The sequence below is a fragment of the Hemiscyllium ocellatum genome, chromosome 45, assembly GCF_020745735.1.
Source record: "Hemiscyllium ocellatum isolate sHemOce1 chromosome 45, sHemOce1.pat.X.cur, whole genome shotgun sequence".
Classification (NCBI taxonomy): Eukaryota; Metazoa; Chordata; class Chondrichthyes; order Orectolobiformes; family Hemiscylliidae; genus Hemiscyllium; species Hemiscyllium ocellatum.
Window position 1 is genome coordinate 6,377,457 of NC_083445.1, and position 23,873 is coordinate 6,401,329.

At 47.3% G+C, this 23,873-nt stretch overlaps 1 protein-coding gene and 1 non-coding gene across 2 annotated transcripts; both read right to left on the minus strand.

Annotated features, from left to right (window-relative positions):
* Positions 1–6,481: 6,481 nt before the first annotated feature.
* On the minus strand, positions 6,482–6,866 carry LOC132835851 (histone H2B type 1-O-like). The gene is made up of 2 exons (XM_060854947.1): positions 6,723–6,866; positions 6,482–6,655 (listed from the first exon to the last, which is right to left on the minus strand). Exons 1-2 carry the CDS (start codon positions 6,864–6,866, stop codon positions 6,482–6,484), a joined length of 318 nt encoding a protein of 105 aa, XP_060710930.1.
* Positions 6,867–6,894: 28 nt separating this feature from the next.
* LOC132836078 (small nucleolar RNA U3) lies at positions 6,895–7,101 on the minus strand. The gene has a single exon (XR_009647323.1). It is a non-coding gene; the product is annotated as a small nucleolar RNA U3 (small nucleolar RNA).
* Positions 7,102–23,873: the final 16,772 nt, after the last annotated feature.

Genomic DNA, 23,873 nt, shown 5'->3' on the forward strand with positions numbered 1-23,873 from the left:
ACAGCAAGTCGAAACATTCAATAACCTGAAAGAAAAACGATGCATTCGCATTCGCAATAAATCAAGTAAAGGAGCTAACGGAGTCTTCCAAGACAGTGATAGCTCGGGTCAAGCACTCCTCACTCAGTATGTTGAGGAGCAAGGTCCAACCCACGCTAGGGAGTGTTTTGTTGGAATATCCTATGGGCAGACAAGATGGAAGGGCGTCATGCTGTGAGAAAGTGGGGGAAAGGGCAGGTCAGCACAGCACATTGTATCACAGTAGCATAGAAGTAGACAGTCTGGCCTATCGAGTCCATGCCTATCCTCCGAAGAGCATCCCACCCTGACCCAATGCCACCCTACCCCGATCCCATGGCCATTCCTACCCCTAGCTTGGCACATCCCTGGACACTACCGGGCGATAAACATACTGAACTGGACCCGACATATAAACCAGTCAGATACAGAACCAGGAGTGCCATAAAACAGAGACACATAAATACCAGGTGGGACAGACCACCAATGCTTCACCAGAGGCACACTGACAATGTTGCCCAGGGAGAGGGGGGGGGGTGGCAAAATGTCTGTAGACAAACACATTGGCTCGGTGGACGAACCTACAACGACAGGCAATTTCAGTGGCACTGCAGAAATGAACACCGATATTTAATTCTGCATCTGTCTCTCGTGATAGTTCAATAAAACCTGAACCAGCACAATCGGCCAGTGTTCAGCATTGAATCCATTCCCCGGGGCGGGTGGGGGCAAGGTAGGGGGGCAGAATGGAATCAATTGAACTGTGTTAGCCATGGACAAATTGTCCACTCATGCATCTCCCAACGGTTACTCTTGGTTGCGTTTTAACAAACACAGCAGACTCCATCTTATCCTGAACACCTAGCCGCTGTCCCTCCTGACTCAAGTTAAGTCCTGGAAATCTCAAAGCATGAAGCTGCACTTCCTTTCCTCATGTTTAACTTCTTTCATAGTGTCACCACACTCAAATCACAAACACATGAGGTGTACCTTTATCGGTACATCTGCTAATGTGCTGCCAGTCACCACCCACTTCTACAGGAGAGGACGTGTTCGTCACAGAGTTCATAGATGTAGCAAAAACAGAAATTGGTGGAAAAACTCAGCAAATCTGGCAGCATCTGTGGAGAGAGAAAGCAGAGTTAACATTCCGGGTCCAGTGACCCTTCCTCAGAAGAGATGGTAGTGAGTGAAAAGATGTTTGTTTGTGCAGATGATAGGGTGGGGCAGGGGTAAGGAGTAAATGATAAGTAGGGATAGAGCCCTAAGAGAGAGAAGGGCAATTGGACAAAGGATCGGTGAATGATCTGGTTAGGAGGGAGAATAGCTACCAATGGGACTGTTAGTGGCTAGGAGATAGTAAGGACTGCAGATGCTGGAGAGTCAAGGAGATAGAGCATGATGCTGTAAAAAGCACAGTAGGGCTGGGTGGGTTACTCTTCAGAGGGTTGGTGTGGACCTGTTGGGCCTGTTTCCACACTGTACGGATTCTATGATTCTATGATCTGGACTTATCCACAAATGAAGAATCCAAGGGGATACTGCTAATGTCATTAGACCTAATAATGCAGAGGCTCCAAGCAAATCCCCGAAGGGCATGGATTCAAATTTCACCACAGCAATTGTCATAATTGGAACCCAATTCATCAAAAATACATTCTGGAATACAGAACAGTGATGGTGACCTTGAAGCCAGCGTTAATTGTTGGGAAAAACCCGTCTGATTCACTAATTCCTACTTGAGGGAAGGAAACTGCCATCCTTATCTGGTCTGGCCTTCATGAGACTCCAGACCCGCAGCAATGTGGTTGGCTCTCCCTCTGCTGGTTCTTGGTTACTTATGACTCTGGTGTACAACTCCAGAGTTGCCTATGTCCCATCACCTGAAATAACGCAGACAAGAATTCTGGAACGGTCTAATAAGTACTACAATGGGATAAGGGTCTTGGAAAGAGTCTGATAGCCTGCTCATCCATAATTATCTTGTACTCCAGTGAATATTCAGCATCAGGTTGCAGTAAAGATGATATTTTTCAATGGGACTACTAGCGATGGACAAATAATGGAGCATTGAGATGCTTTCAATTAGATAAATGAGTGCATTCAGTTAAAGATGGATGATGTATTACAGCCAAAAGCAAGCTAGCTTTTTAAACAGTGATGTGGTTGCCAACTGCGATTGGACATATTGAATCACATGGCCTCCAGCCATTGGTCACCAGACACGTCCATCTCATCTTCCCTCACCAAATGGGAGGAAAGAGAATCTTTGAATCCTGATTTTATTCATCCATCTCCCACATGCTTTACAACGAGAAAACAATACTACACTGTGGGCACTGGGCACCCAGTTCAAAGAACAGTACAGCAGAGGAACAGGCCCTCTGGCCAATCCAAGACTGTAAGACAAAGTGAGGACTGCAGATGCTGGAGCTCAGAGTCCAGATTAGAGTAGTGCTGGAAAAGCACAGCAGGTCAGGCAGCATCCGAGAAGCAGGAAAATCGATGTTTCGGGCAAAAGCCCTTCATCATCATTCCTGATGATGGGCTTTTGCCCGAAACGTCGATTTTCCTGCTCTTCGGATTTTGCCTAACCTGCTGTGCTTTTCCAGCACCATCCAAGATTGTACTGACACACAACACCTTTCTCAATTAAAAACCTTTGCCTCTACGCAGCATCCTCTTTACCCTGCTCAATCACGTGTCTGTGAAGATGCTTCTTAAATGTTGCTATAGTATCTCCATCTCCCACCTGCTCTGGCATTGCATTCCATCCTCTGTGTGAAAGATTTGCCTCTCACATCTCCTTTCAACTTACTCTCCTTCATCCTAAACCTACGTCCCCTAATAATCGACATTTCTACCCTGGGAAAGAGACCCTGACTATCCATCCTATCCACACCTCTCAACATTTTGTAAACTTCCATCAGGTTACCCCTCAGCTTCTGACATTCAAATGAAAACAAGCTGAGTTTTTCCAATCTCTCCTTATAGCTAACACCTTTCAAACCAGACAACATCCCAGTAAATGGTTTCTGTATCTTCTCCAAAGCCTCACCATCCTTCTGGTAGTGGGGTGACAAGGGTGGCACGGTGGCTCAGTGGTTAGCACTGTTGCCTCACAGCGCCAGGGACCAAGGTTCGATTTCAGCCTCAGGCGACTGCACGTGTGGAGTTTGCACAATTTCCCCGTGTTTGCGGGGGCGTGTTCTGGTTTCCTCCCAGAGTCCAAAGATGTGCATGTTAGGTGAATTGGCCATGCCAAATTGCCCGTAGTGTTCAGGGATGTGTGCACTAGTCAGGGATCAAACGTAGGGGAATGGGTCTGGGTGGGTTACTGTTTGGAGGGCCGGTGTGGACTTGTTGGGCCGAAGGGCCTGTTTTCACACTGTAAAAGATTTTATGAAGGATGCAAGCAATATTCCAAATGCAGCCGAACCAAAGTTCTACAAAGCTACAACATGACCTGCCAATGTGAGTTCTTTTAGCTACTAAATGTGAAAAAACTTATTAAAACATGACGCGCTCAGAAATTATATATAAGAGGCAAGTACAAAAAGTTAAAGTTCAAAAACAGATGCAGCTCAGTCTTTAGTTTGTCCGTAATGAATCGATTGTGAAACCTCATGGCTGTTAAGGTGATTCCGTTCGTGCTGAGATTTCAGTAGAATCCCTAAAGTCCAGACACAGGCTATTTGGCCCATTGAGTCACACCAACCCTCCAAACAGCACCCCAGCCAGACCCACACCATCCCTCTAACCTTGCATTTCCACTTAGTCTGCACATCCCTGGACACTATGAGCAATTTCCCGTGGCCTATCCACCCTAACCTGTACATCTTTGGATTGTAGGAGGAAACTGGAGCACCTGGAAGAAACCCACACAGTAAACAGGGAGAATGTGCAAACTCCACACAGACAGTCACCCGAGGCTGGAATCGAACCCAGGTCCCTGACGCTGTGAGGCAGTAGTGCTAACCACTATGCCACCATCCTCAGAGATTCTTGATTCTATAGTGAGCTGAAAGGAGTTTGTCCAGGTTCCTTCAACAGTAGTTTTGTTGGCTTAAGGTGTTTTTCAGGAGATGTTCAGACAGAGAACTGGAGTGGCAGAGTGACAGAAAGAATGTGAGTGAGTGCAACAGGCTGAGAGAGACAGAGGGAGAGAAAGATACTTCATTTCATTTTACCCGCTCAATCAAGAGTGTATACGGGAAATTCTTAGCTGTGAACATTCAAACTCCAAGGAATGACATTTACATACCAGCGCTTTGCACAGAGAAACCAGTGTTTCTTGTACATTCCTGGAATGTTAAAAAATGTTCTTTCAATTATATCATGCCCAGAATCTGGAACAAGACATTGTTTCCCGATGAGGGTGTGAGCAACCCTCATTATCACTTGGTTTCATAATTCAGTTTATTTTAATAATGGTATCCCTTCATTAGAAGTCTTGTTGTCAGAAGTTCCCTTGACACTCCTCAGGTGTGATGTTCTACAGGGACTCAGTGTAATGCACACAAGGAATTAAGCCTGCCACAGAATTTATATTCTCAGCCTTATATGCCCTTCTTTGAATACTCACACGTAGTACATTATAAAAAGTCAATATATCCATGAGTAATTCAGAGTTATGCTGGGTGTGCATGACAATACCTAAGCATTGAATGAGATGCACAACTGTTCGAACAACTGTTATTTCTCTCTGCAAGATTGTCCCAGCAGTGTTCCACTTCAATTAATCTTCAATTCCTCGAGAATTGGCAACATGGAAGAATACTGTGACCAAAGGATTGTTTGAGACTGAGATTGATAGGTTCATGTTGAGGAAACGAATGAGAGACAGATCAATGGAGTTAAAATGCAGATCAGCCACCGAGCCAGAGATAGCTTACACCTGCTCCTCACAAACATCAAACTCTGTCTCACCCTCTCTTCAAAGAGAGGATACCGCGACCCGTCGGCTATTTCCAGTTTCTGATTTCCAGCATCAGTAGTGTTTTCTCTTGAGGTTGGTCTTATTGCTGGACAAAGTGCCAGAAAAACCCTGGCAATAGCAACAGGTTGAATCCTGGTCGCCTAATGATGGGACAGTCATTCTCCCCCTGGACACGAGATACATTTAAACAGCGAGAATGGGAAATCTGCACTGTTAACACAAACTGGAGATTGCAGAAATTGCAAGGGGACATTAAATAAGTTGTTCAACAAGGGATGGCAATGGGACAGGACGGGAGCTATTGGAGTTCACAAAGTACATGATATAGGTTCAAAATTATGGCATGGCTTGCATTATTTATAGAATCCTGACAGTGCGAAAAAGGCCATTCAGCCCATTATATCTGCACAGACTCTCTGAAGATCATCCCGTGCAGATCCCCCTCACTCCACCACACCCCCAACTCATATCCCTGTAAACCTACATTTCCCATGTTCAATCCACCTAATCTGCACATCCCTGGACACTACAGACAATTTCCCATGGTCAATCTACCTAATCTGTACATCCCTGGACACTACAGACAATTTCCCATGGTCAATCTACCTAACCTGTAGATCCCTGGACACTACAGTCAATTTAGCATGGCCAATCTACCTAATCTGTACATCCCTGGACACTACAGTCAATTTCCCATGGCCAATCCACCTAACCTGTACATCCTGGACACTACAGGCGATTTCCCATGGCCAATCTACCTAAGCTGTACATCTCTGGACACTATGAACAATTTCCCATGGCCAATCCACCCTAACCTACAAAACCTTTGGACTGTGGGAGGAAACCAGACCACCCAGAGGAAACCCACGTAGACAGAGGGAGAATGTGCAAACTCCACACAGACAGTCGCACAAGGCCGGATTTAAACACCTGTCCCTGGTGCTATGAGACAGCAGTGTTAACCACTGAGCCACCTTAATCAGGCCTTTCTCTAGGCACTATGTTTGAACATGCTTGTGAAGCTGGTACAGGTATTTCAAGAGACAGGAGTAGAGGGGTCACACAGAGAGGGAGGGAGAGGGAGAAAGAGAGAGAGAGAGAGAATGAGAGAGGAAGAGAAAAAGAGAGATAGAGAGAGAAAAACTAGGCAGGTCTTGTGGATATTCCAGTTTTTCGGTTCATGTGAAAGCATGCCTGCCTAAAATGAAGAGGATCACAGTCCAATCACTGCCATTTGTCACACAAATTCAGTGGAGCTTGAGTTTCAGGTCATCGTCTGCGTGATGCGTTTGACAGCTCTGTCATTTACAGCTGTATCTCTCAAACAGGCAGGGACATAGCTCAGTGGGTAATAACCACATCAACAAGCATCCAGTAAGAATCTGAAAAAACTCCACAGGGGCCAGTATCCCGTCACCCTTTATTTATACATCCACAGTCCATGACACTGATCCAGCTCCCTCACAGTGAAAAGAACCCCTGACCCTCCTGTTTGTGTGTTCTGTCTCAGCGCAATGCGGTCCTTCACTTGGAGCTGGTGTACTTGGTCACCGCCTTTGTGCCCTCCGACCCGGCGTGCTTGGCCAGCTCCCCAGGCGGCTGCAGCCGCATGGCAGTCTGGATTCTCCCCTCCACCCTGGAGCTGATGGTGCTGCGCTTGTTGTAATGGACCGGGCGGGAAGCCTCCCCCGCGATGCGCTCGAAAATATCGTTAACAAACGGGTTCATGGTGCTCATGGACTTGGAGGAGGTGTCGGGGGTGAACCTGCTTCATCACTTTGTAGATGTAGATGGAATAACTTTCTTTCCTGGGCCTTTTCCGTTTCTTGCCGGCCTTCGATGGTGCCTTCTTGATGATTTTCTTCGCACCCATCTTGGAGGTTTGCTGTCCTTTCTTCTCATCAGCCATAGCGCCGCTCACTTTCAAACACAGAATGACCCTCCTGTTTATTTTTGTTTTCTCCCTCCAACTCTCCACACAAGAGAGAAGGAGCAATCGTCAAGGGCAATGAGCAACACTCACTACCAACTTCCTGCTCAGAAGAGAACACTATAAATCCTCCTCATGGTTGGTGAGACGACAAACTCAAGAACCCATCTCTCTAGGAAAAAACTATAGAAATGATCCCTAAGAGTACAGTCTTGTCCCTCCAGTTTATGTCTGTCAGCCAGGGCTCCCTGATTGGACCAGGTTAATAGCCCCAATCAGGGAACTCAGATTCTATAAGGTGTCGTTGGCTGACCTCGTTATTGGGCCCGAGGCAGATGGCCTTCTCAAGTAATGTGACGTTCAGCTTTGGTTTCAACTCAAATCCAAATGGAGAAGAAGGAAGGAAGGAATATATAAACTTTCAAAGTCACCGGACATTGCAAAGTGCTTTGCGGCCAATCACATGGGTAGTCACCGGTGTTATATAAGGAATGGGAGACCCCATTTGTATACAGTGAGCTCCCACAGTTAAAAATGCAATGATGACCAACCATTTGGTTTAAAGGTGACTGATAGAGAGCTCAAGAAAGTGTAAATTCATTCAGCACATCGGCCCATTAAGTCTGCAACAACATAACTACCACTAAAACGCACTAATCCCACTTTCCTACACTTATTCCCCTATCCCTTGAATGTTCTAATATTTGAAATGCGCATCCAAGATGTTTTTGCTGAAGGTATGAGCTTTCCAGCCTCCATTACCTTCCAAGACTGCACTTTCCAGATTCCCCACTGACTGAAAAAGTTGATTCCCAAATCCCGTTCAAAGCTCCTGCCCCTTACCCCAAAACTATGCCCCCTGGTGATTGACCCCTCAACCTAGGGGAACAGCTGCTCTCTATTTGTCCCACATTATCCTAAAGACCTCCATCATGTCCGCCCGCCCCCATCCCGGCACCTCTTTCAGGTAGCACCAAACTGGGATCCTTTATGCCCACCTGGTTTGGCAAGTTCAACTTTATGGACCTGAACGATGCCAATGACCAACAGTGCAGCATCCCCTCAGCGCTGCACTCAAAGCGGCAGCCAGAGTTTTGTGCTCCTGTTCCCCCAGAGTGGGACTTGAACTCTCAACCCCTGAATCAGAGGCAAGTAATCTCCATGTGCAATCCATGAGGAATTCTGTGCAATAAAAGAAAGAAAAATTGAGCGTGGGCAGTGACAGAGCTGCTCCTCACAGCCTCTGCGCTGGACTGGAATTAATTGACATTAAACTGGGTCTCGAACTGAGGGAGGCCACAAGGGTAACTGATTTGGAAGCTGACAGGGAGGCTCTCGGAGATAGGGGCCTCTCTGTTTTGTACTCTGAATAATGACGACGCTGAGCATGTTTAAGGCACATGCAGGTTTTTGGGAAGGGGATGGTTATCCGCACCCCTCACTTCACCATGCCAAAATTCCCAGGGAACTCTCAAAAGATAAAGGTAACACGACTCGGGGGTAGCTACAAAGACGCGCAGGCAAATTGCCCTCGGGACACAGAACTAACTGTGGCAGAAACTAAATTAAACCAACCAGCTAAATGATAGCAGAAAATAGTCTGATGACGTTTTACCCTGAAGTCCTGTCCTGACAGTAATATTAAACAAGAGCAAATTCAAATTGGTCTGAGGAGCTTCCTGGCTGCTAATTAAGGGAACAGTCTCTGGTTGTTGTCCGTACATAGTGGTTTAGAGTGTTTACTGGCACAGGGTGGCCAGCACTGCTGCCTACCTCCCTTAGCTTCACAACACCCGACGTGCGCATTCAGATAATGTCAGTCCGCTATTTCGACTTGGCTCACTTAGCATTTTTCTGATTCTGCTGCTGTGCTTAATTGGTCAGTTTTAACCCAAAAGGTGCCTGCCGTGAGATGTCCTGAAGTAACAGACTGACTGACCAAATGCCATATCCATATCCGCCACAAATTCACCTACACCTCCACACACATCATCTATTGCATCCGCTGCACCCGATGTGGCCTCCTCTGTATTGGGGAGACAGGCCGCCTACTTGCGGAACGTTTCAGAGAACACCTCTGGGACACCCGGACCAACCAACCCAAACACCCCGTGGCTCAACACTTCAACTCCCCCTTCCACTCCACCAAGGACATGCAGGTCCTTGGACTCCTCCATCGCCAGACCATAACAACACGATGGTTGTAGGAAGAGCGCCTCATCTTCCGCCTGGGAACCCTCCAACCACAAGGGATGAACTCAGATTTCTCCAGTTTCGTCATTTCCCCTCCCCCCACCTTGTCTCAGTCCTAACCCTCGAACTCAGCACCGCCTTCCTAACCTGCAATCTTCTTCCTGACCTCTCCGCCCCCACCCCACTCCCCCCATCACCCTCACCTTGACCTCCTTCCACCTATCACATCTCTATCGCCCCTTCCCCAAGTCCCTCCTCCCTACCTTTAATCTGAGCCTGCTGGACACACTTTCCTCATTCCTGATGAAGGGCTTATGCCCGAAACGTTGAATTTCCTGTTCCTTGGATGCTGCCTGACCTGCTGCGCTTTTCCAGCAACACATTTTCAGCTCTGATCGCCAGCATCTGCAGATCTCACTTTCTCCTCCTAACCAAATGGATTGGCATGTATAGGAGCCTGTGAGAGATGGGGAGCACTCTGCACCCTTTATTCCCCAATTAGTCTGAGCCCCCTTTTACAGTGTAAGCAATTCATTCCATCACATCCTGGGCAACGGGTGGGGCGGGGAATGTGAGAGATGCTGTACTGTTGATTCCTGATGGAACCCAGACATGAACCCAATAGCGTTTACTAGAGGCCCTCCAATAGCAGCAGAGATGTGGAGAAACAGATTGGGAAACAGATTTTGGAAAGGTGCAGAAGCCACAGGGTAGTAGTCATGGGTGATTTCAACTTCCCAAATATTGATTGGAAGCTCTTTAGATCAAGTAGATTGGACGGGGCGGTGTTTGTGCAGTGTGTCCAGGAAGATTTTCTAGCTCAGTATGTAGATTGTCCGACCAGAGGGGAGGCCATATTGGATTTGGTACTTGGTAACGAACCGGGACAAGCGATGGGCTTGTTAGCAGGTGAGCGCTTTGGTGATGCTGACCACAATTCTGTGACTTTCACCTTGGTTATGGGGAGAGATAGGTGCGTGCAACAGGACAGGTTTTACAATTGGGGGAAGGGTAAATACAATGCAGCAAGACAAGATCTGAGGAGCATAAGTTGGGAACATAGGCTGTCAGGGAAGGATGTCGTTGAAATGTGGAACTTTTTCCAGGCACAGATACGACGTGCCCTTGAAATGTATGTACCTGTCAGGCAGGAAAAGGATGGTCATGTGAGGGAACCTTGGTTGATGAGGGAGGTTGAATGTCTTGTAAAGAGGAAGAAGGAGGCTTACATAAGGTTGAGGAAACAAGGTTCAGACAGAGCAGTGGAGGGATACAGGATAGCCAGGAGGGAGCTGAAGAAAGGGATTAGGAGAGCTAAGATAGGGCATGAAAAATCTTTAGCGGGTAGGATCAAGGATAACCCCAAGGCCTTTTATGCGTATGTGAGAAACATGAGAATGACGGGAACGAGGGTAGGTCCGATCAAGGACAGTAGTGGGAGATTGTGTATTGAGTCGGAAGAGATAGGAGAGGTCTTGAATGAGTACCTTTCTTCAGTATTTACAAATGAGAGGGACTGTATTGTTGAAGAGGAGAGTATGAAACAGACTGGTAAGCTAGAGGAGATACTTGTTAGGAAGGAAGATGTGTTGGGCATTTTGAAAAACTTGAGGATAGACAAGTCCCCCGGGCCTGACGGGATATATCCTAGGATTATGTGGGAAGCAAGAGAGGAAATTGCAGAGCCGTTGGCAATGATCTTTTCATCTTCACTGTCAATGGGGGTGGTACCAGGGGACTGGAGAGTAGCGAATGTTGTGCCCCTGTTCAAAAAAGGGAATAGGGATAACCCCGGGAATTACAGGCCAGTTAGTCTTACTTCGGTGGTAGGCAAAGTAATGGAAAGGGTACTGAGGGATAGGATTTATGAGTTTCTGGAAAGACACTGCTTGATTAGGGACAGCCAGCACGGATTTGTGAGGGGTAGGTCTTGCCTTACAAGTCTTATTGAATTCTTTGAGGAGGTGACCAAGCATGTGGAAGAGGGTAGAGCAGTGGATGTAGTGTACATGGATTTTAGTAAGGCATTTGATAAGGTTCCCTATGGTAGGCTTATGCAGAAAGTCAGGAGGCATGGGATAGTGGGAAATTTGGCCAGTTGGATAGAGAACTGGCTAACCGGTCGAAGTCAGAGAGTGGTGTAGATGGTAATTATTCAGCCTGGAGCCCAGTTACAAGTGGAGTTCCGCAAGGATCAGTTCTGGGGCCTCTGTTGTTTGTAATGTTTATTAATGACTTGGAAGAGGGAGTTGAAGGGTGGGTCAGTAAATTTGCAGACAATACAAAGATAGATGGAGTTGTGGATAGTGAGGAGGGCTGTTGTCAGCTGCAAAGGGACTTAGATATGATGCAGAGCTGGGCTGAGGAGTGGCAGATGGAATTCAACCCTGTCAAGTGTGAGGTTGTCCATTTTGGAAGGACAAGTAAGAATGCGGAATACAGGGTTAACGATAGGGTTCTTAGTAAGGTGGAGGAGCAGAGGGATCTTGGGGTCTATGTTCATAGATCTTTGAAAGTTGCCACTCAGGTGGATAGAGCTTGTAAGAAGGCCTATGGTGTATTAGCGTTCATTAGCAGAGGGTTTGAATTCAAGAGTCGTGAGTGATGTTGCAGCTCTACAGAACCTTGGTAAGGCCACATTTGGAGTACTGTGTGCAGTTCTGGTCGCCTCATTTTAGGAAAGATGTGGAAGCTTTGGAGAGGGTGCAGAGGAGATTTACCAGGATGTTGCCTGGAATGGAGAATAGGTCATACGAGGATAGGTTGAGAATGCTAGGCCTTTTCTCATTGGAACGGCAAAGGATGAGGGGTGACTTGATAGAGGTTTATAAGATGATCAGGGGAATAGATAGAGTAGACAGTCAGAGACTTTTTCCTTGGGTACAACAGAGTGTTACAAGCGGACATAATTTAAGGTGAAGAGTGGAATGTATAGGGGGGGATGTCAGGGGTAGGATCTTTACCAGAGAGTGGTGGGGGCATGGAATGTGCTGCCTGTGGGAGGAATCTTTGACTTTAGTACTGCTTCATTCAGAGTCAGCTATCAGAGAGTCAGTAACTCTGGCCCTCCTGTTTATTTTTTTTTATCTTTATTTAATTTCCACCACCAGAAAAAAATAGGAAAACACCCGAGTGGCCAATGACAAGCAGTGCCCTTCACATCAAAGAGGGCAATGCTGTGTGATCAAACAGTGAAGGGGGACACTCCTGTTTATTTTTTTCTTTTTTTTTTTTTTCCTTTTCTTTCTTTTTTTTATTATAACCCCACACTACCGCCTAACTGCGGTAGTGCTTATTTTTTGCCCAGCACCCATAGTGTGTGTGTGCAGGACCCTCCTGTTTATTTTTTTTTTATTTTTTTTATTTTTTTTTCTTTTTTTTCTTTGCAGGTGTGAGACACAGTGAGAGACACAAGGTGCATGAATCTTTATTTAATTCCCACCACCAGGAAGATAGGAAACATCCGAGTGGCCAGTGACAAGCAGTGCCCTTCACATCAAAGGGTGATGCTGCGACATCAAACAGACACTCCTGTATTTTTTTTTTAGTTGTGAGACACAGTGAGAGACGCAAAGTGCACAAATCTTTATTCAATTTCCACCACCAAGAAAAGTAGGAAAACACCCGAGTGGCCTGTGACGAGCAGTGCCCTTCACATCAAAGGGCAATGCTGTGTGATCAAAGCAGTGAAGGGGAGGGCAGGGACTAAATCAAAATAGAGTTGGAGGGGGAAATGATGCACTCCACTCCCTGCGGCGCCCACCTCTCCCTGAACAACTCCAGGGTGTTGGTGGACACCACGTGCTCCTTCTCCAAGGACACCCGGGCCCTAACGTAACCGCGGAAGAGGGGCAGGCAGTCGGCCCTAACGACCCCACCCTCCTGTTTATATCTGTCAGCCAGGGCTCCCTGATTGGACCAGGTTGACAGCCCCAATCAGGGATCCCCTATTCGATGAGATCCAGCTGGCTGACTTCGTTACAATCACGACCCTGGTGACAGTGTAGCACTCCCTCAGTACGAACTCGGAGTACAGTCTGGGAGTGTGGGCTGGACTGCAGTGCAACATCTACACGCATCCTTCTGGAAGCATACATGTCATGCAGTGAGCCACAACCCTCACAGAGTACTTGAGGATTGTCCCTGTCGTTCCCCACTTCACTGCTTCTCAGTTCCTGAGTGGGTCATGAGGCAAAACCGAGGGCTAGAATCCACAGGGAGTGGACAAATTGGAAATGAATGTCCTCTCCCAATCCCAAAGGTGGCATTGGGATATAGCACTGAGGTCTCTCTTTGCCTTTCTCTTTAACCCCAAAGGAGGTTTTTCCCATGCTGTACAACTCTATGACTCTATGTGGAATATGAAGGGTGCAAATATGCCATTCAGATGCGGTCATGCATATTTCACAAAGATCTTCCAGCATTGTATCTATCTGGGAATATCTTCCTATCTCCTTTTCTCTCCAAGTCTGCCCCAAATCACCTCAATCATTTCCTCCAGCAGTGAGTTCTGCTCTTTAACTTCTCTCTGAGTAAAAACATTTCTTCCCTGGATTTATTAGTAATTATTGGGAGCAGCACCCCCTTCAAAGCATTCCAAGTTCCAGAAGTTAAAAATCACACAACACCAGGTCGTAGTCCAACATGTTTCTTTGGAAGCACTAGCTTTCGGAGCGCTGCTCCTTCATCAGGTGGTTGTGGAGCTGGTGAAGGAGCAGCGATCCGAAAGCTAGTGCTTCCAAATACACCTGTTGGACTATAACCTGGCGTTGTGTGGGTTTTAACTTTGTCCACCCCAGTCCAACACTGGCTCCTCCACATCATGACCAGTTCCGGAAGGTACTGCCGCACACGATTCTTGGATGCCCACAAAGCGACAGGAACAGTTGAAGGGAGAGTGGATTATGAATCCCCATTTCAGTCCCCTTCACTACCGGAAGCACTTTCTCCCCATCCCCCGTGTCGAAACACAGCCCTCGTTGCACAAGCTGAAAGAACTGTAGATCCAGCCCCCTGGCATCATTGTAGCCCACAAACCTACCACCACCCTCAAACAGCTCCTGATGAATTTAAAGGACTCTGTACCAACAATCAGCGGAACGAACATCATGTACAAAATGCCCTGCAAGGACTGCAATAAACATTACATTGGACAAACAGCAGGAAACTAGCCACCAGGATATATGAGCACCAATTAGCCACCAAAAGACGTGACCAGCTATCACTAGTATCCACACACACACAGACGAAGGACACCAGTTCATCTGGGACAATACATCCATCTTGGGATAGTATAAACAAAGACATGCAGGGGAATTCCTAATGGCCTGGCATTCAAACCTGAATGTCATCAACAAACACATCGATTTACCAACCTCCCAGAAACAGAACAGGAAATGATATCACCCACCCCAACAAACCGAGGCAGACAAATAGCAAGTGGGACACAACAGCAGCGCTTCACCGGAGGCTCACTGATGATGTTACCCAGCCTGGTGACGAAACGTCTGAGTACAAACCCACCAACCCAGGGAGGAAATTTACAAACAGATGCTGCAAATCCTGTTCAAAAACAGAAGGTGCTGGAAAAGCTCAGCAGGTCTGGCAGCAGCTGTGTAGAGAAATCAGAGGTAATATTTCAGGTCCAGGCCTGCTCTGAGGAAAGGATGCTGGACCCAAAACATCAACCCTTATTGTAAAAGACCACCCTGGGGCTGATCATTTCTCTGAGCACCCAGCTGCAGAGATCACACTCTGGCCCTCCCCCTTTTGCTCAATAGATTTAAAGTCCCAGGCCAGCAGCAGATTACATCGGACAGTCCATTGGAAATAATGAGGGGGTGCAGTGAGTGAGATTGCAGTGAGACCACCTTGACCTCCTCCAGTGAACGATAAGTAGCTCATGGCGAGTTTGCAGAGTTTCCCGCCGCACTGCGCTTTGTGTGGGATCTTGCTGTGTGAGTGAAATTCCTGTGACGTTTCCCACCGGACCCCACCACGCAACCCCAAGTTGTTGGCAAAGGATGGGATAAGATATGACAGGAACACCAGAATCTTTCCTTGTGTTTCTGTTCGGTAACGTTGCCTGACAGTCAGGCAGAAAGACAATGCAGCTTTAACGAGTGTCACGGTGCCCATGGAGATGTCCAGAATTATCCAGCCAGTCGGACATTTCCTGGGTTGACTGGGAAGTCGGTTACGGATGACCCACTTTTTCACAGCAAGCTTTGACTGGAACCCCCTGCCAGCTCCAGTCCATTGTCAAAAAGATGGCACATTAATCTGACTCAGCCTCTGCGTCCTTGGTTTTGTGACTCATCCAGCCTCAGCCCTCGATGGATTATCAGACATGTCGTTATTCTGTGTAGGACAGTGTGGTGGCTCAGTGGTTAGCACTGCTGCCTCACAGCGCCAGGGACCCAGGTTTGGTTCCAGCCTCGGGCGGTTGTCTGTGCGATTATCCCCACGCCTGCCTGGATTTTCTCCAGGTTCTCCGGTTTCCTCCCACAATCCAAGGATGTTCAGGTTATGTAAATTGGCCATGCTAAATTGCTTGCAGTGTTCAGGGATGTGTAGGCTAGGTGCATTACTCAGGGGCAAATATAGAGTAATAGGGGAGGGGAATGACCTGGGTGGGTTACTCTTCGGAGGGTCAGTGTGGACTTGTTAGGTCAAATGGCCTGTAAGGGTTCCAGGATAAATTCAATGATTCTATTAACCCCTTTGATGTAAAATAACATGTAATATCTCTTTTTATTTAATTTCAAAAATATACTTTATTCGTAAAATAATCATAAAATAATTTGATGGTCTGTACATTTGGTCATGCCATACATATGTCAATATTTACATACACAGATCAGAAATTATCATTGTTATATACAGGTCTGTGCATTTCTCACTCATATGCCCATATATTGAGCAGAGCCCAAACGACTGCGTGGGCCCCCTGTTCTTATTTCGGCAGGCAGATGTTACACGGTGGTCTTTCCCCACCGCGCCTTGGCGGCAGCTGCCCCAAGCTTCAGCGCGTCCCTCAACACGTAGTCCTGGACCTTGGAATGTGCCAGTCTGCAACACTCAATCAGGGTCAACTCCTTCAGCTGGAAGATCAACAGGTTTCGGACCGCCCAGAGAGCGTCCTTCACCGAGTTGATGATCCTCTAGGCACAGCTGATGTTCGTCCCAGTGTGCATCCCGGCCCTTTGATATAAAATAACATGCGGTATCTCAGGAAGACATTTCACTCAGAAATGGAGGACCCACATGTTTTTCACCAGTTGAGTGCTTTATTGTGACAAATCTAGGGCACATCCCTCAGGATGGAGCTGACTAGGGGAGTGATCATAGGCAGAACATCCTCCTGACTGGTGTGGTATCGGAACGGGTAAGGGAGGTGGGAAAATATGATAAGAATGGGAAACACCACCCTGGATTTCCCCCTCGGTGTGAGCTCAGAATCTCGTTTGCACACGTTTGCATCTTATGCAAATCCCAGCTCACCTCCCAGCTGTCCAATTGGGCCACTGAGGGACAAAGTGGCATGAACCACTGACACAAGTCAGAATGGTGTACCTGGTGGTTGCATCTCAATGACTGTCAGCTCATCATCCCAACTGCTGCATCACTGCAACATCCGTTGACTGCTCCAAGGGCACCATCTCCCTCTAACCTTCCTTCCCCACAGGTAGGCATTGGCACTGCGTAATGCCCCTGGCCTCACTATGGAAGGACTCAGCAAGCCAGGCAGCATTAAGAGGTGGAGAAGTCAACGTGTTGGGTCTGACCCTTCTTCAGGACCTGAAATGTTGCCCTCTCCACCTCCTGACGCTGCCTGGTTTCCTGTGTTCTTACAGCCTCCTGCTTGTCTTTGGATTCCAGCATCTGCAGATGTTTTTGTCCCTGACCTCACCATGGCCACCCTCAGGTGAAACCCTCGCACCACTCTAGACTTTAGAATTGTGGAATCCTTCCAGTGCAGGAAGAGACCATTCAGCCCATCAAGTCTGCACTGACCCTCCAAAGAGTGCCCAAACCAGATCCCTACCTATCCCTGTAGGAGAAAGTGAGGACTGCAGATGCTGGAGATCAGAGTCAAAACGTGGGGCGCTAGAAAAGCACAGCCGGTCAGGCAGCGGCTGAGGAGCAGGAGAGTCAATGTTTTGAGCAGAAGGTCTACATCAGGATGAAGAGCTTATGCTCGAAACATCGATCCTCCTGTTCCTCGGATGCTGCCTGACCGGCTGTGCTTTTCCAGCACCACACCTTTTTGACTACCTATTCCTGTAACCCTGCATTTCCTATAGCTAACCCACCTTGCTTGCATATCTTCAGACACTATGGGGCAATTTAGCACGGCTAATCCACCCGCACACCTTTGGAAACCAGAGCGTCTCGAGGAAGCCCATGCAGACAGAGGGAGAGCTTGCCAACACCACACAAGCAGCTTTCTGACGGTTTTCCACACAAAACCTACTTCGAAGCACAGCACCATCTTCACTGCCAGGTCTCTGCGAGGTCACTCCATCCTCAGGGACACTTGACACAGGATGCCCCTTATGACTCTCAGCTCATTTTGTGAGCACTCGCTCACCTAGTGAGCACTTGGAGCCTGATCTACTCCATCTGCTCCACGGTGTTGCTGTAATGCATGCTTCAGACTTCAGCACTAATGTACCAGCTGCCCATCCCGGGGGCGGTCTCTTTGCTTCCTGAACTCACATGGTCTTTTGTGTGCCCAGTGCCAGCCTTAGTGGCCAATACTGCTTTTCAGTTCAGAGGGAGCTGGAAACAGCATAGAGAACCAAACAGTTAGTCACTCTCTAAACCACCCTATAAGGGATGGACATGTTGCTGTAGGGCACTGTCAGAGCCACACAACACACTGACACATTACACAGCAAATACACCACACATACTTCAAAAACACAGCCACGTGTAAACGTCAAAGGGGAGCAGTCCTTAATGGGGTGAAGGGAGGGGACGATAGTCAGTCAGGGGGGTCCTGCTCCAGTCTGTGACCTATTGCAGACCAGGAGGTTGGCCATAATCAGTACTGGGTCTGATCAGAGAGGTCTATCAGCCCTGGTCAGGTGGTGTTTACAGGTAGGACCATCGGGGGGCTATCGAGACATCAGTCTATGGGATAGGCCAAGGTTCATTCTTGGGGTGATTGGAGCTGAGGATATGCTGGTGGTGATGTTCAACAAAGGGGTCAGGGAGAAATCCACAAAGACTTAGGGCTAGCAGATAACTCAAGTCTGTGTAAGGGCTAGAAAAACAGAAGGTGCTGGAAAAGCTCAGCAGGTCTGGCAGCATCGGTGACGAGAAATCAGAGTTAATGCTTTGGGTCCGGAGACCCTTCCTCAGAGGGCTTCGATGTATTGGGTCACTGACAGAGACAGAGGACAACTGTAGATCAGAGAATGTAACGTCATAGTGAATAGGAGAGGGGACGGGGATCTTCAGGCTGGTAGATGGGGAGATCCTATAGAAACATATACAATTATGAAGGCAATCGATAAGATGGAAGCAGGGAGGTTGTTTTCACTGAGGGGTGAGACCAGAACTAGGGGACATAGCCTCAAAATAGCGGGGGGAGCAGATTTAGGACTGAGCTGAGGAGGAACGTCTTCACCCAAAGGTTTGTGAATCTGTGGAATCTTCCCAGTGATACAGTTGGCGCTACCTCATTGAATGTTTTTAAGTCAAAAATAGATACAGTAAAGGAATTAAGGGTTATGGTGAGAGGGCGGGTAAGTGGAGCTGTGTTCACGATAAGATCGGCCATGATCTTATTGAATGGCGGAGCGGGTTCAAGGGGTCAGGCAGCCTACTCCTGCTTCTGGTTCTTATACTTACACCAAAGGGTGGCACAGTGGCTCAGTGGTTAGAACTGCAGCCTCACAGCGCCAGGATCCTGGGTTCAAATCCTGCCTCAGGCGGCTGTGTGGAGTTTGCACATTTGCCCCGTGTCTGTGTGGGTTTCCTCCCACAATCCAAAGGTGTGCAGGCCAGGTGAATTGGCTGTGCTAAATTGCCCATAGTGTTAGGTGCATTAGTGGAATATAGGGCAGGGGAATGGGTCTGGGCGGGTTACTCTTCGGAGGGTCAGTGTGGACTTGTTGGGCCGAAGGGCCTGTTTCCATATTGGAGGGAATCTAATCTAAAAAAAGATTGGAAATCTGAAACAGATAAAGAGAATGCTGGAGAAACTCAGCAGGTCTGGCAGCACGTGTGGAGAGAGAAATAGAGTTAAGTTTTGAGTCCGGAAACCCATCTTCAGCAGTTCCTGACCCCGAGATGCAAACTAGAAGGCAATGATTTTAACTTCGTTCACACATATTGGGTATTGCAAGGGTTAAAATCTCACCCATTCCTCAGGCTGTGAACAGACATAAACCTGTACATGATATGGTTGTTATATTGGGTATATGTGCCATGAAAGAACAATAGATACTTCACAATTACGCTGGAGTCTCAGATTCAGTGTGTCAACCCCTTGAACATCAGGTTTTAATTAAGCGTCCATTGTCTATCAGATTTCACTAATTACGTTGCTAGCTCAGGGATTCGCTTCCCTGAATTGAGAGCGACTAAGAAATGCTTGCTGGTTTTCCAGATGTGTCACCATGGGAACTATCGGACATTCCTAAATGAGGTTGTGTAAACTCAGTAAAATGCAGTGGTTGGAGCTCTGGATAGAATCCATGTGTGGGGTATACTGTGCAGCTCAAATACACCCCACCCAGTTTCCTGCAGCAGTACATTCTGCCTGGTTGTCTTCATTGATGATCTTCTTGCCCCCTGCCTATCCCCTTCCCAACTGATGGCTCAGCTGTCACAGTCCACCCTCTGTGTTCCAGTGACTCATTTCCCAAAGACTGCTCTTTCACCCTCACACCTTTCCTGCCCACCTTCACTTCCTCCTTGAGGGGTATTGTCTTTGAGGTGGCATTTTGTATCAGGAGTTCCGACAAATGTCAGCCGTCGTCGAGAAATAGAAAAATGTTTTGACTGTACTGACCCGTGTAATGTCACATTTAACTCCTCAGGCACCTCCTTGGCTCTTGACGTTTTGAAAGATGTTGGATTTTTGGCCACTTTTCCAGCTGGGAGCATCGAACCCAGGGGCCCAGGAAGATAAATGGAGATTCAGGCCTTTGCCACCTCAGATTGCCAACTCTGCCTGACCGTTTTCCTGGAGGTTTCATCACATGACTCATCCCGACATTATCGCCACTGCCCCATTCTTGTGATGCCCTTCCTTCTCACGGCCAATTAATAAGAAAAGGAGTGATTGTTCTTTCCGAGGTACATTCCTGACAGTCAATCTATCTCCTATAGATCGGTCGCTAAGAATCAGAAATTATCCTGGAGCAGTGCAGTGGTTAGCATTGCTGCCTCACAGCGCCAGGGACCCGGTTTCGATTCCAGACTGTCTGTGTGGAGTTTGCACATTCTCCCCGTGTCTGCGTGGGTTGCCTCCGGGTGCTCCGGTTTCCTCCCACAGCCCAAAGATGTGCAGGTTAGGGTGGATTGGTAATGGGAAATTGTTCAGGGCCCTGCAGGCTAGCTGTAACAGCCATGGGGAAATGCAGGCTTATAGGGTAGGGGGGAACGGCTCCCTTTGGAGAGTTAGTGTGGACTTGTTGGGCTAAATGGCCTGTTTCTGCGTGGTGGGGTTCTTAAAAAGTGTTCAAACTTAAAGTAAAAGTCTTTTTTTTTCAAACGTCATTCCGGGATTTTCAATGTGGTTGTGGCTTGTGACAGTGCCCAGGAAATCCAACCTCAGTTGCTGAGGCTAATCCTGGAGTGATGGCAAACCCAACTCAACTGAGACTTTGATCAGAACCATGTTTGACCTTGATGACTGAAGGAGCCCAGCCTGAGAGTTTGGGGTCTGCTCCGATCTGTTCCTCGGCTCCGCAATTCCCTCTTGGAACCGGTCCCATTCTCCATGCCCTCTCCATCTTTAGCATGATGCTTCAAACCCACCCCGAGGATGTTAGACAATAGACAATAGGTGCAGGAGTAGGCCATTCAGCCCTTCGAGCCTGAGCCGTCATTCAATATGATCATGGCTGATCATTCCTAATTAGTATCCTCTTCCTGCCTTATCTCCATAACCCTTGATTCCACTATCTTTGAGAGCTCTATCCAATAGATGTTCTTGGTCACTTGCCTGTAATGTCTCCTTGCGTAAGCTGGTATCAAAATTTAGGTTGACAGTCGAAAGGCTGTGGTTGAAATTGTCCTTACATTAAAGGCGCTATTTAAATGCAAGTCGTTGTTACTGTATCCTTGTCAGCCTTTTGAGCGGAAGCCTTCCATTTGGAAGTTTGAGACATGCGTCTGGTTGAAGATGTCCCTATGAATGAGTCACCAGTCACAGAACATCGAAACACCCTTCAGTTCAACTCCTCCAGATTTCCCAAATTAAACTAATCCCATTTCCCTGTGCTTGGCCCACATCCCTCTAAACCTTCCCTATCCATGTACCTGTCCAAATATCTTTTAAATGCGGTAGGCAGGAGTGGGTACTGCAGATGCTGGAGATCAGAGTCAAGATTAGAGTGGTGCTGGAAAAGCACGGCAGGTCAGGCAGCGTCTAGGGAGCAGGAAAATTGACGTTTCAGGCAAAAGGCCTTCATCAGGATTGAGGCCTTATGCTGTAACTGCTTTAAATGCTGTAACTGTAACCCACATCTACCACTTCCTCTGGCAGTTCATTCCACGCACAAACCACCCTCTGGGTGAAAAGCTTGCCTCAAGTCCCTTTAAATCTTTCTTCTCTCACCTTAAACCTATGCCCTCGAGTTTTGAACTCCTGCCCCTTAAGGAAAATACTTACGCTATTCATCTTATCTATACCCCTTATGATTTTATAAACCTCTTTAAGATCACTCCTCAACCTTCTACCCTTCAGTGAAGAACATCCCAGTCTATCCAACCTCTCCTTTATAGCTCAAACCTTCCACTCCACCCTGGTAAATCTTTTCTGATTCCTCTCCAATGTAATATTATCTTTCCTATAGCAGGGTGACCAGAACTGTACCCAGTCCTCCAGAAGTGGCCTTACCTATGTCCTGTACAACCTCAACATGATGTAGTAACTCCTAAATACCCAATGAATGAGAAGCTGTAGACAAGCAGAGCAGGCTTTGTATAACCCACAGATAAAAACAGACAGCTCTTTGGCTGACGTGCACGATCACTGACAGCTTGCAATACTCCTTACTGTATTGTCCTTAACCCTGTGACATCTTATTAAACATGATGTCAAGACTCGGATGTCCCTGGCTGTCTCAGTGCAGTTGCCTGCTGGCCTGTTTCATGCAACAGGAAGTTCAGCTCCATATAAGGAGAGATTAGCCAGTACTGGGTGGCCATTAACTCCTGATTCCAATGGCGAGTGTCGCAGTAAAGCTAAAAGCTTTCTGAGAGGTTGTGCCCATTGTTTAGCCAAGGAGCATGACAAACCGCCCTTTCTTCCCTCTGTCAACACTTTCCCTTGCTATCCAAAGCAACACAATGCAACATTTTCACCAACAAAGACTTACGGATGTCTCCAGAGTCCAGCTGCCCACAGGGGCAACGGTATTTGGAGCTGGAGGAGATGGGTGAGTACTTTGCATCTATTCATGGGAAAGGTGGTCAGCACAGCTGTAGAAACCTAACAGGAGGACTGCCTTATACCTGAATTACCATTGGGAGGGAGGAGGTGTTTGCTGTTCGAGTGGAATTAAAATGGGATAAACCTCCAGGCCCAGATGAGATGCATCCCTATTGACTTTTAACTGCCCTTCAAAATGGTAACCATTCATTTTATAGACAACTAGCGATGGACAACAGTTGTTGACCTTGCTAGCAAGGTCCACATCCCATAAAAAAATTAAATAAAAATCAGAGAAGGGTTGTGATTATATGAGCTTCTGGAATACTGTGTCCAGTTCTGGTCGCCCAGTTATAGGAAGGGCATTTTCAGAAGAGATTTACCAGAATGTTACCGGGTATAGGTTTGAGTTATAAAGAAAGGTTGGATAGGCTGGGACTTTTTTCACTGGACCATATATGGTTGAGAGGTGACCTGACAAAAGCTTATAAAAACCTGAGGGCTATAGATAGAATTAATGGTAGGTGTCTTTTCCCTAGGGTGGGGGATTTCGAGACTTAGGGGGCACATTTTTAAGGTGAGAGGAGAGAGATTTAAAAAAAGACATGAGGGGCAGTTATTTTTGCACAGGAAGTGGTTCATGTGTGGAATGAACTTCCAGAGGAAGTGGTGGGTGTGAGTACAGTTACAACGTTTAAAAGACATTTGGATAAGGACATAAATAGGAAAGGATTGGAGGGATCTGGGCCAGGAGCAGGCAGACGGGACTAGTTTAGTTTGGGAACATGGTCAGCAGGGACTGGTCGGGCCGAAGGATCTGTTTCGGTGTTGTATGACTCGATAACTCTAAATTTTTAGATGATCAGTTGAAATATTTAATGTACTTTGTGTGAAGTATTAGAAAGCAGGACTGGAGAAGATAGAAACAAAGACAGGAATTGCTGGAAAAGCCCAACAGGTCTGGCAGCATCTGTGGAGAGAAATCAGAGTTAACGTTTCTGGTCAAGTGGCCTTTCTTCAGAATCCTAGAACTCTACAGGAGATAGATGTTTGATAAACAGTGCAGACACAATGGGCTGTAATATTCTCGGACTCTGAGCTCACCATCAGCTTCTTGAGGGGCAGTTAGGGATGGGCAATTAATGCTGACCCGGCCAGTGATGCTCATTCCCTGGGGA

Coding starts and splice junctions, on each gene's coding strand:
- LOC132835851 (XM_060854947.1), bottom strand. CDS start 6,866: ATGGCTGATGAGAAGAAAGGACAGCAAACCTCCAAGATGGGTGCGAAG. Junction 6,656..6,722: donor TCTACAAAGTGATGAAGCAG/GTTCACCCCCGA, acceptor GATATTTTCGAG/CGCATCGCGGGGGAGGCTTC.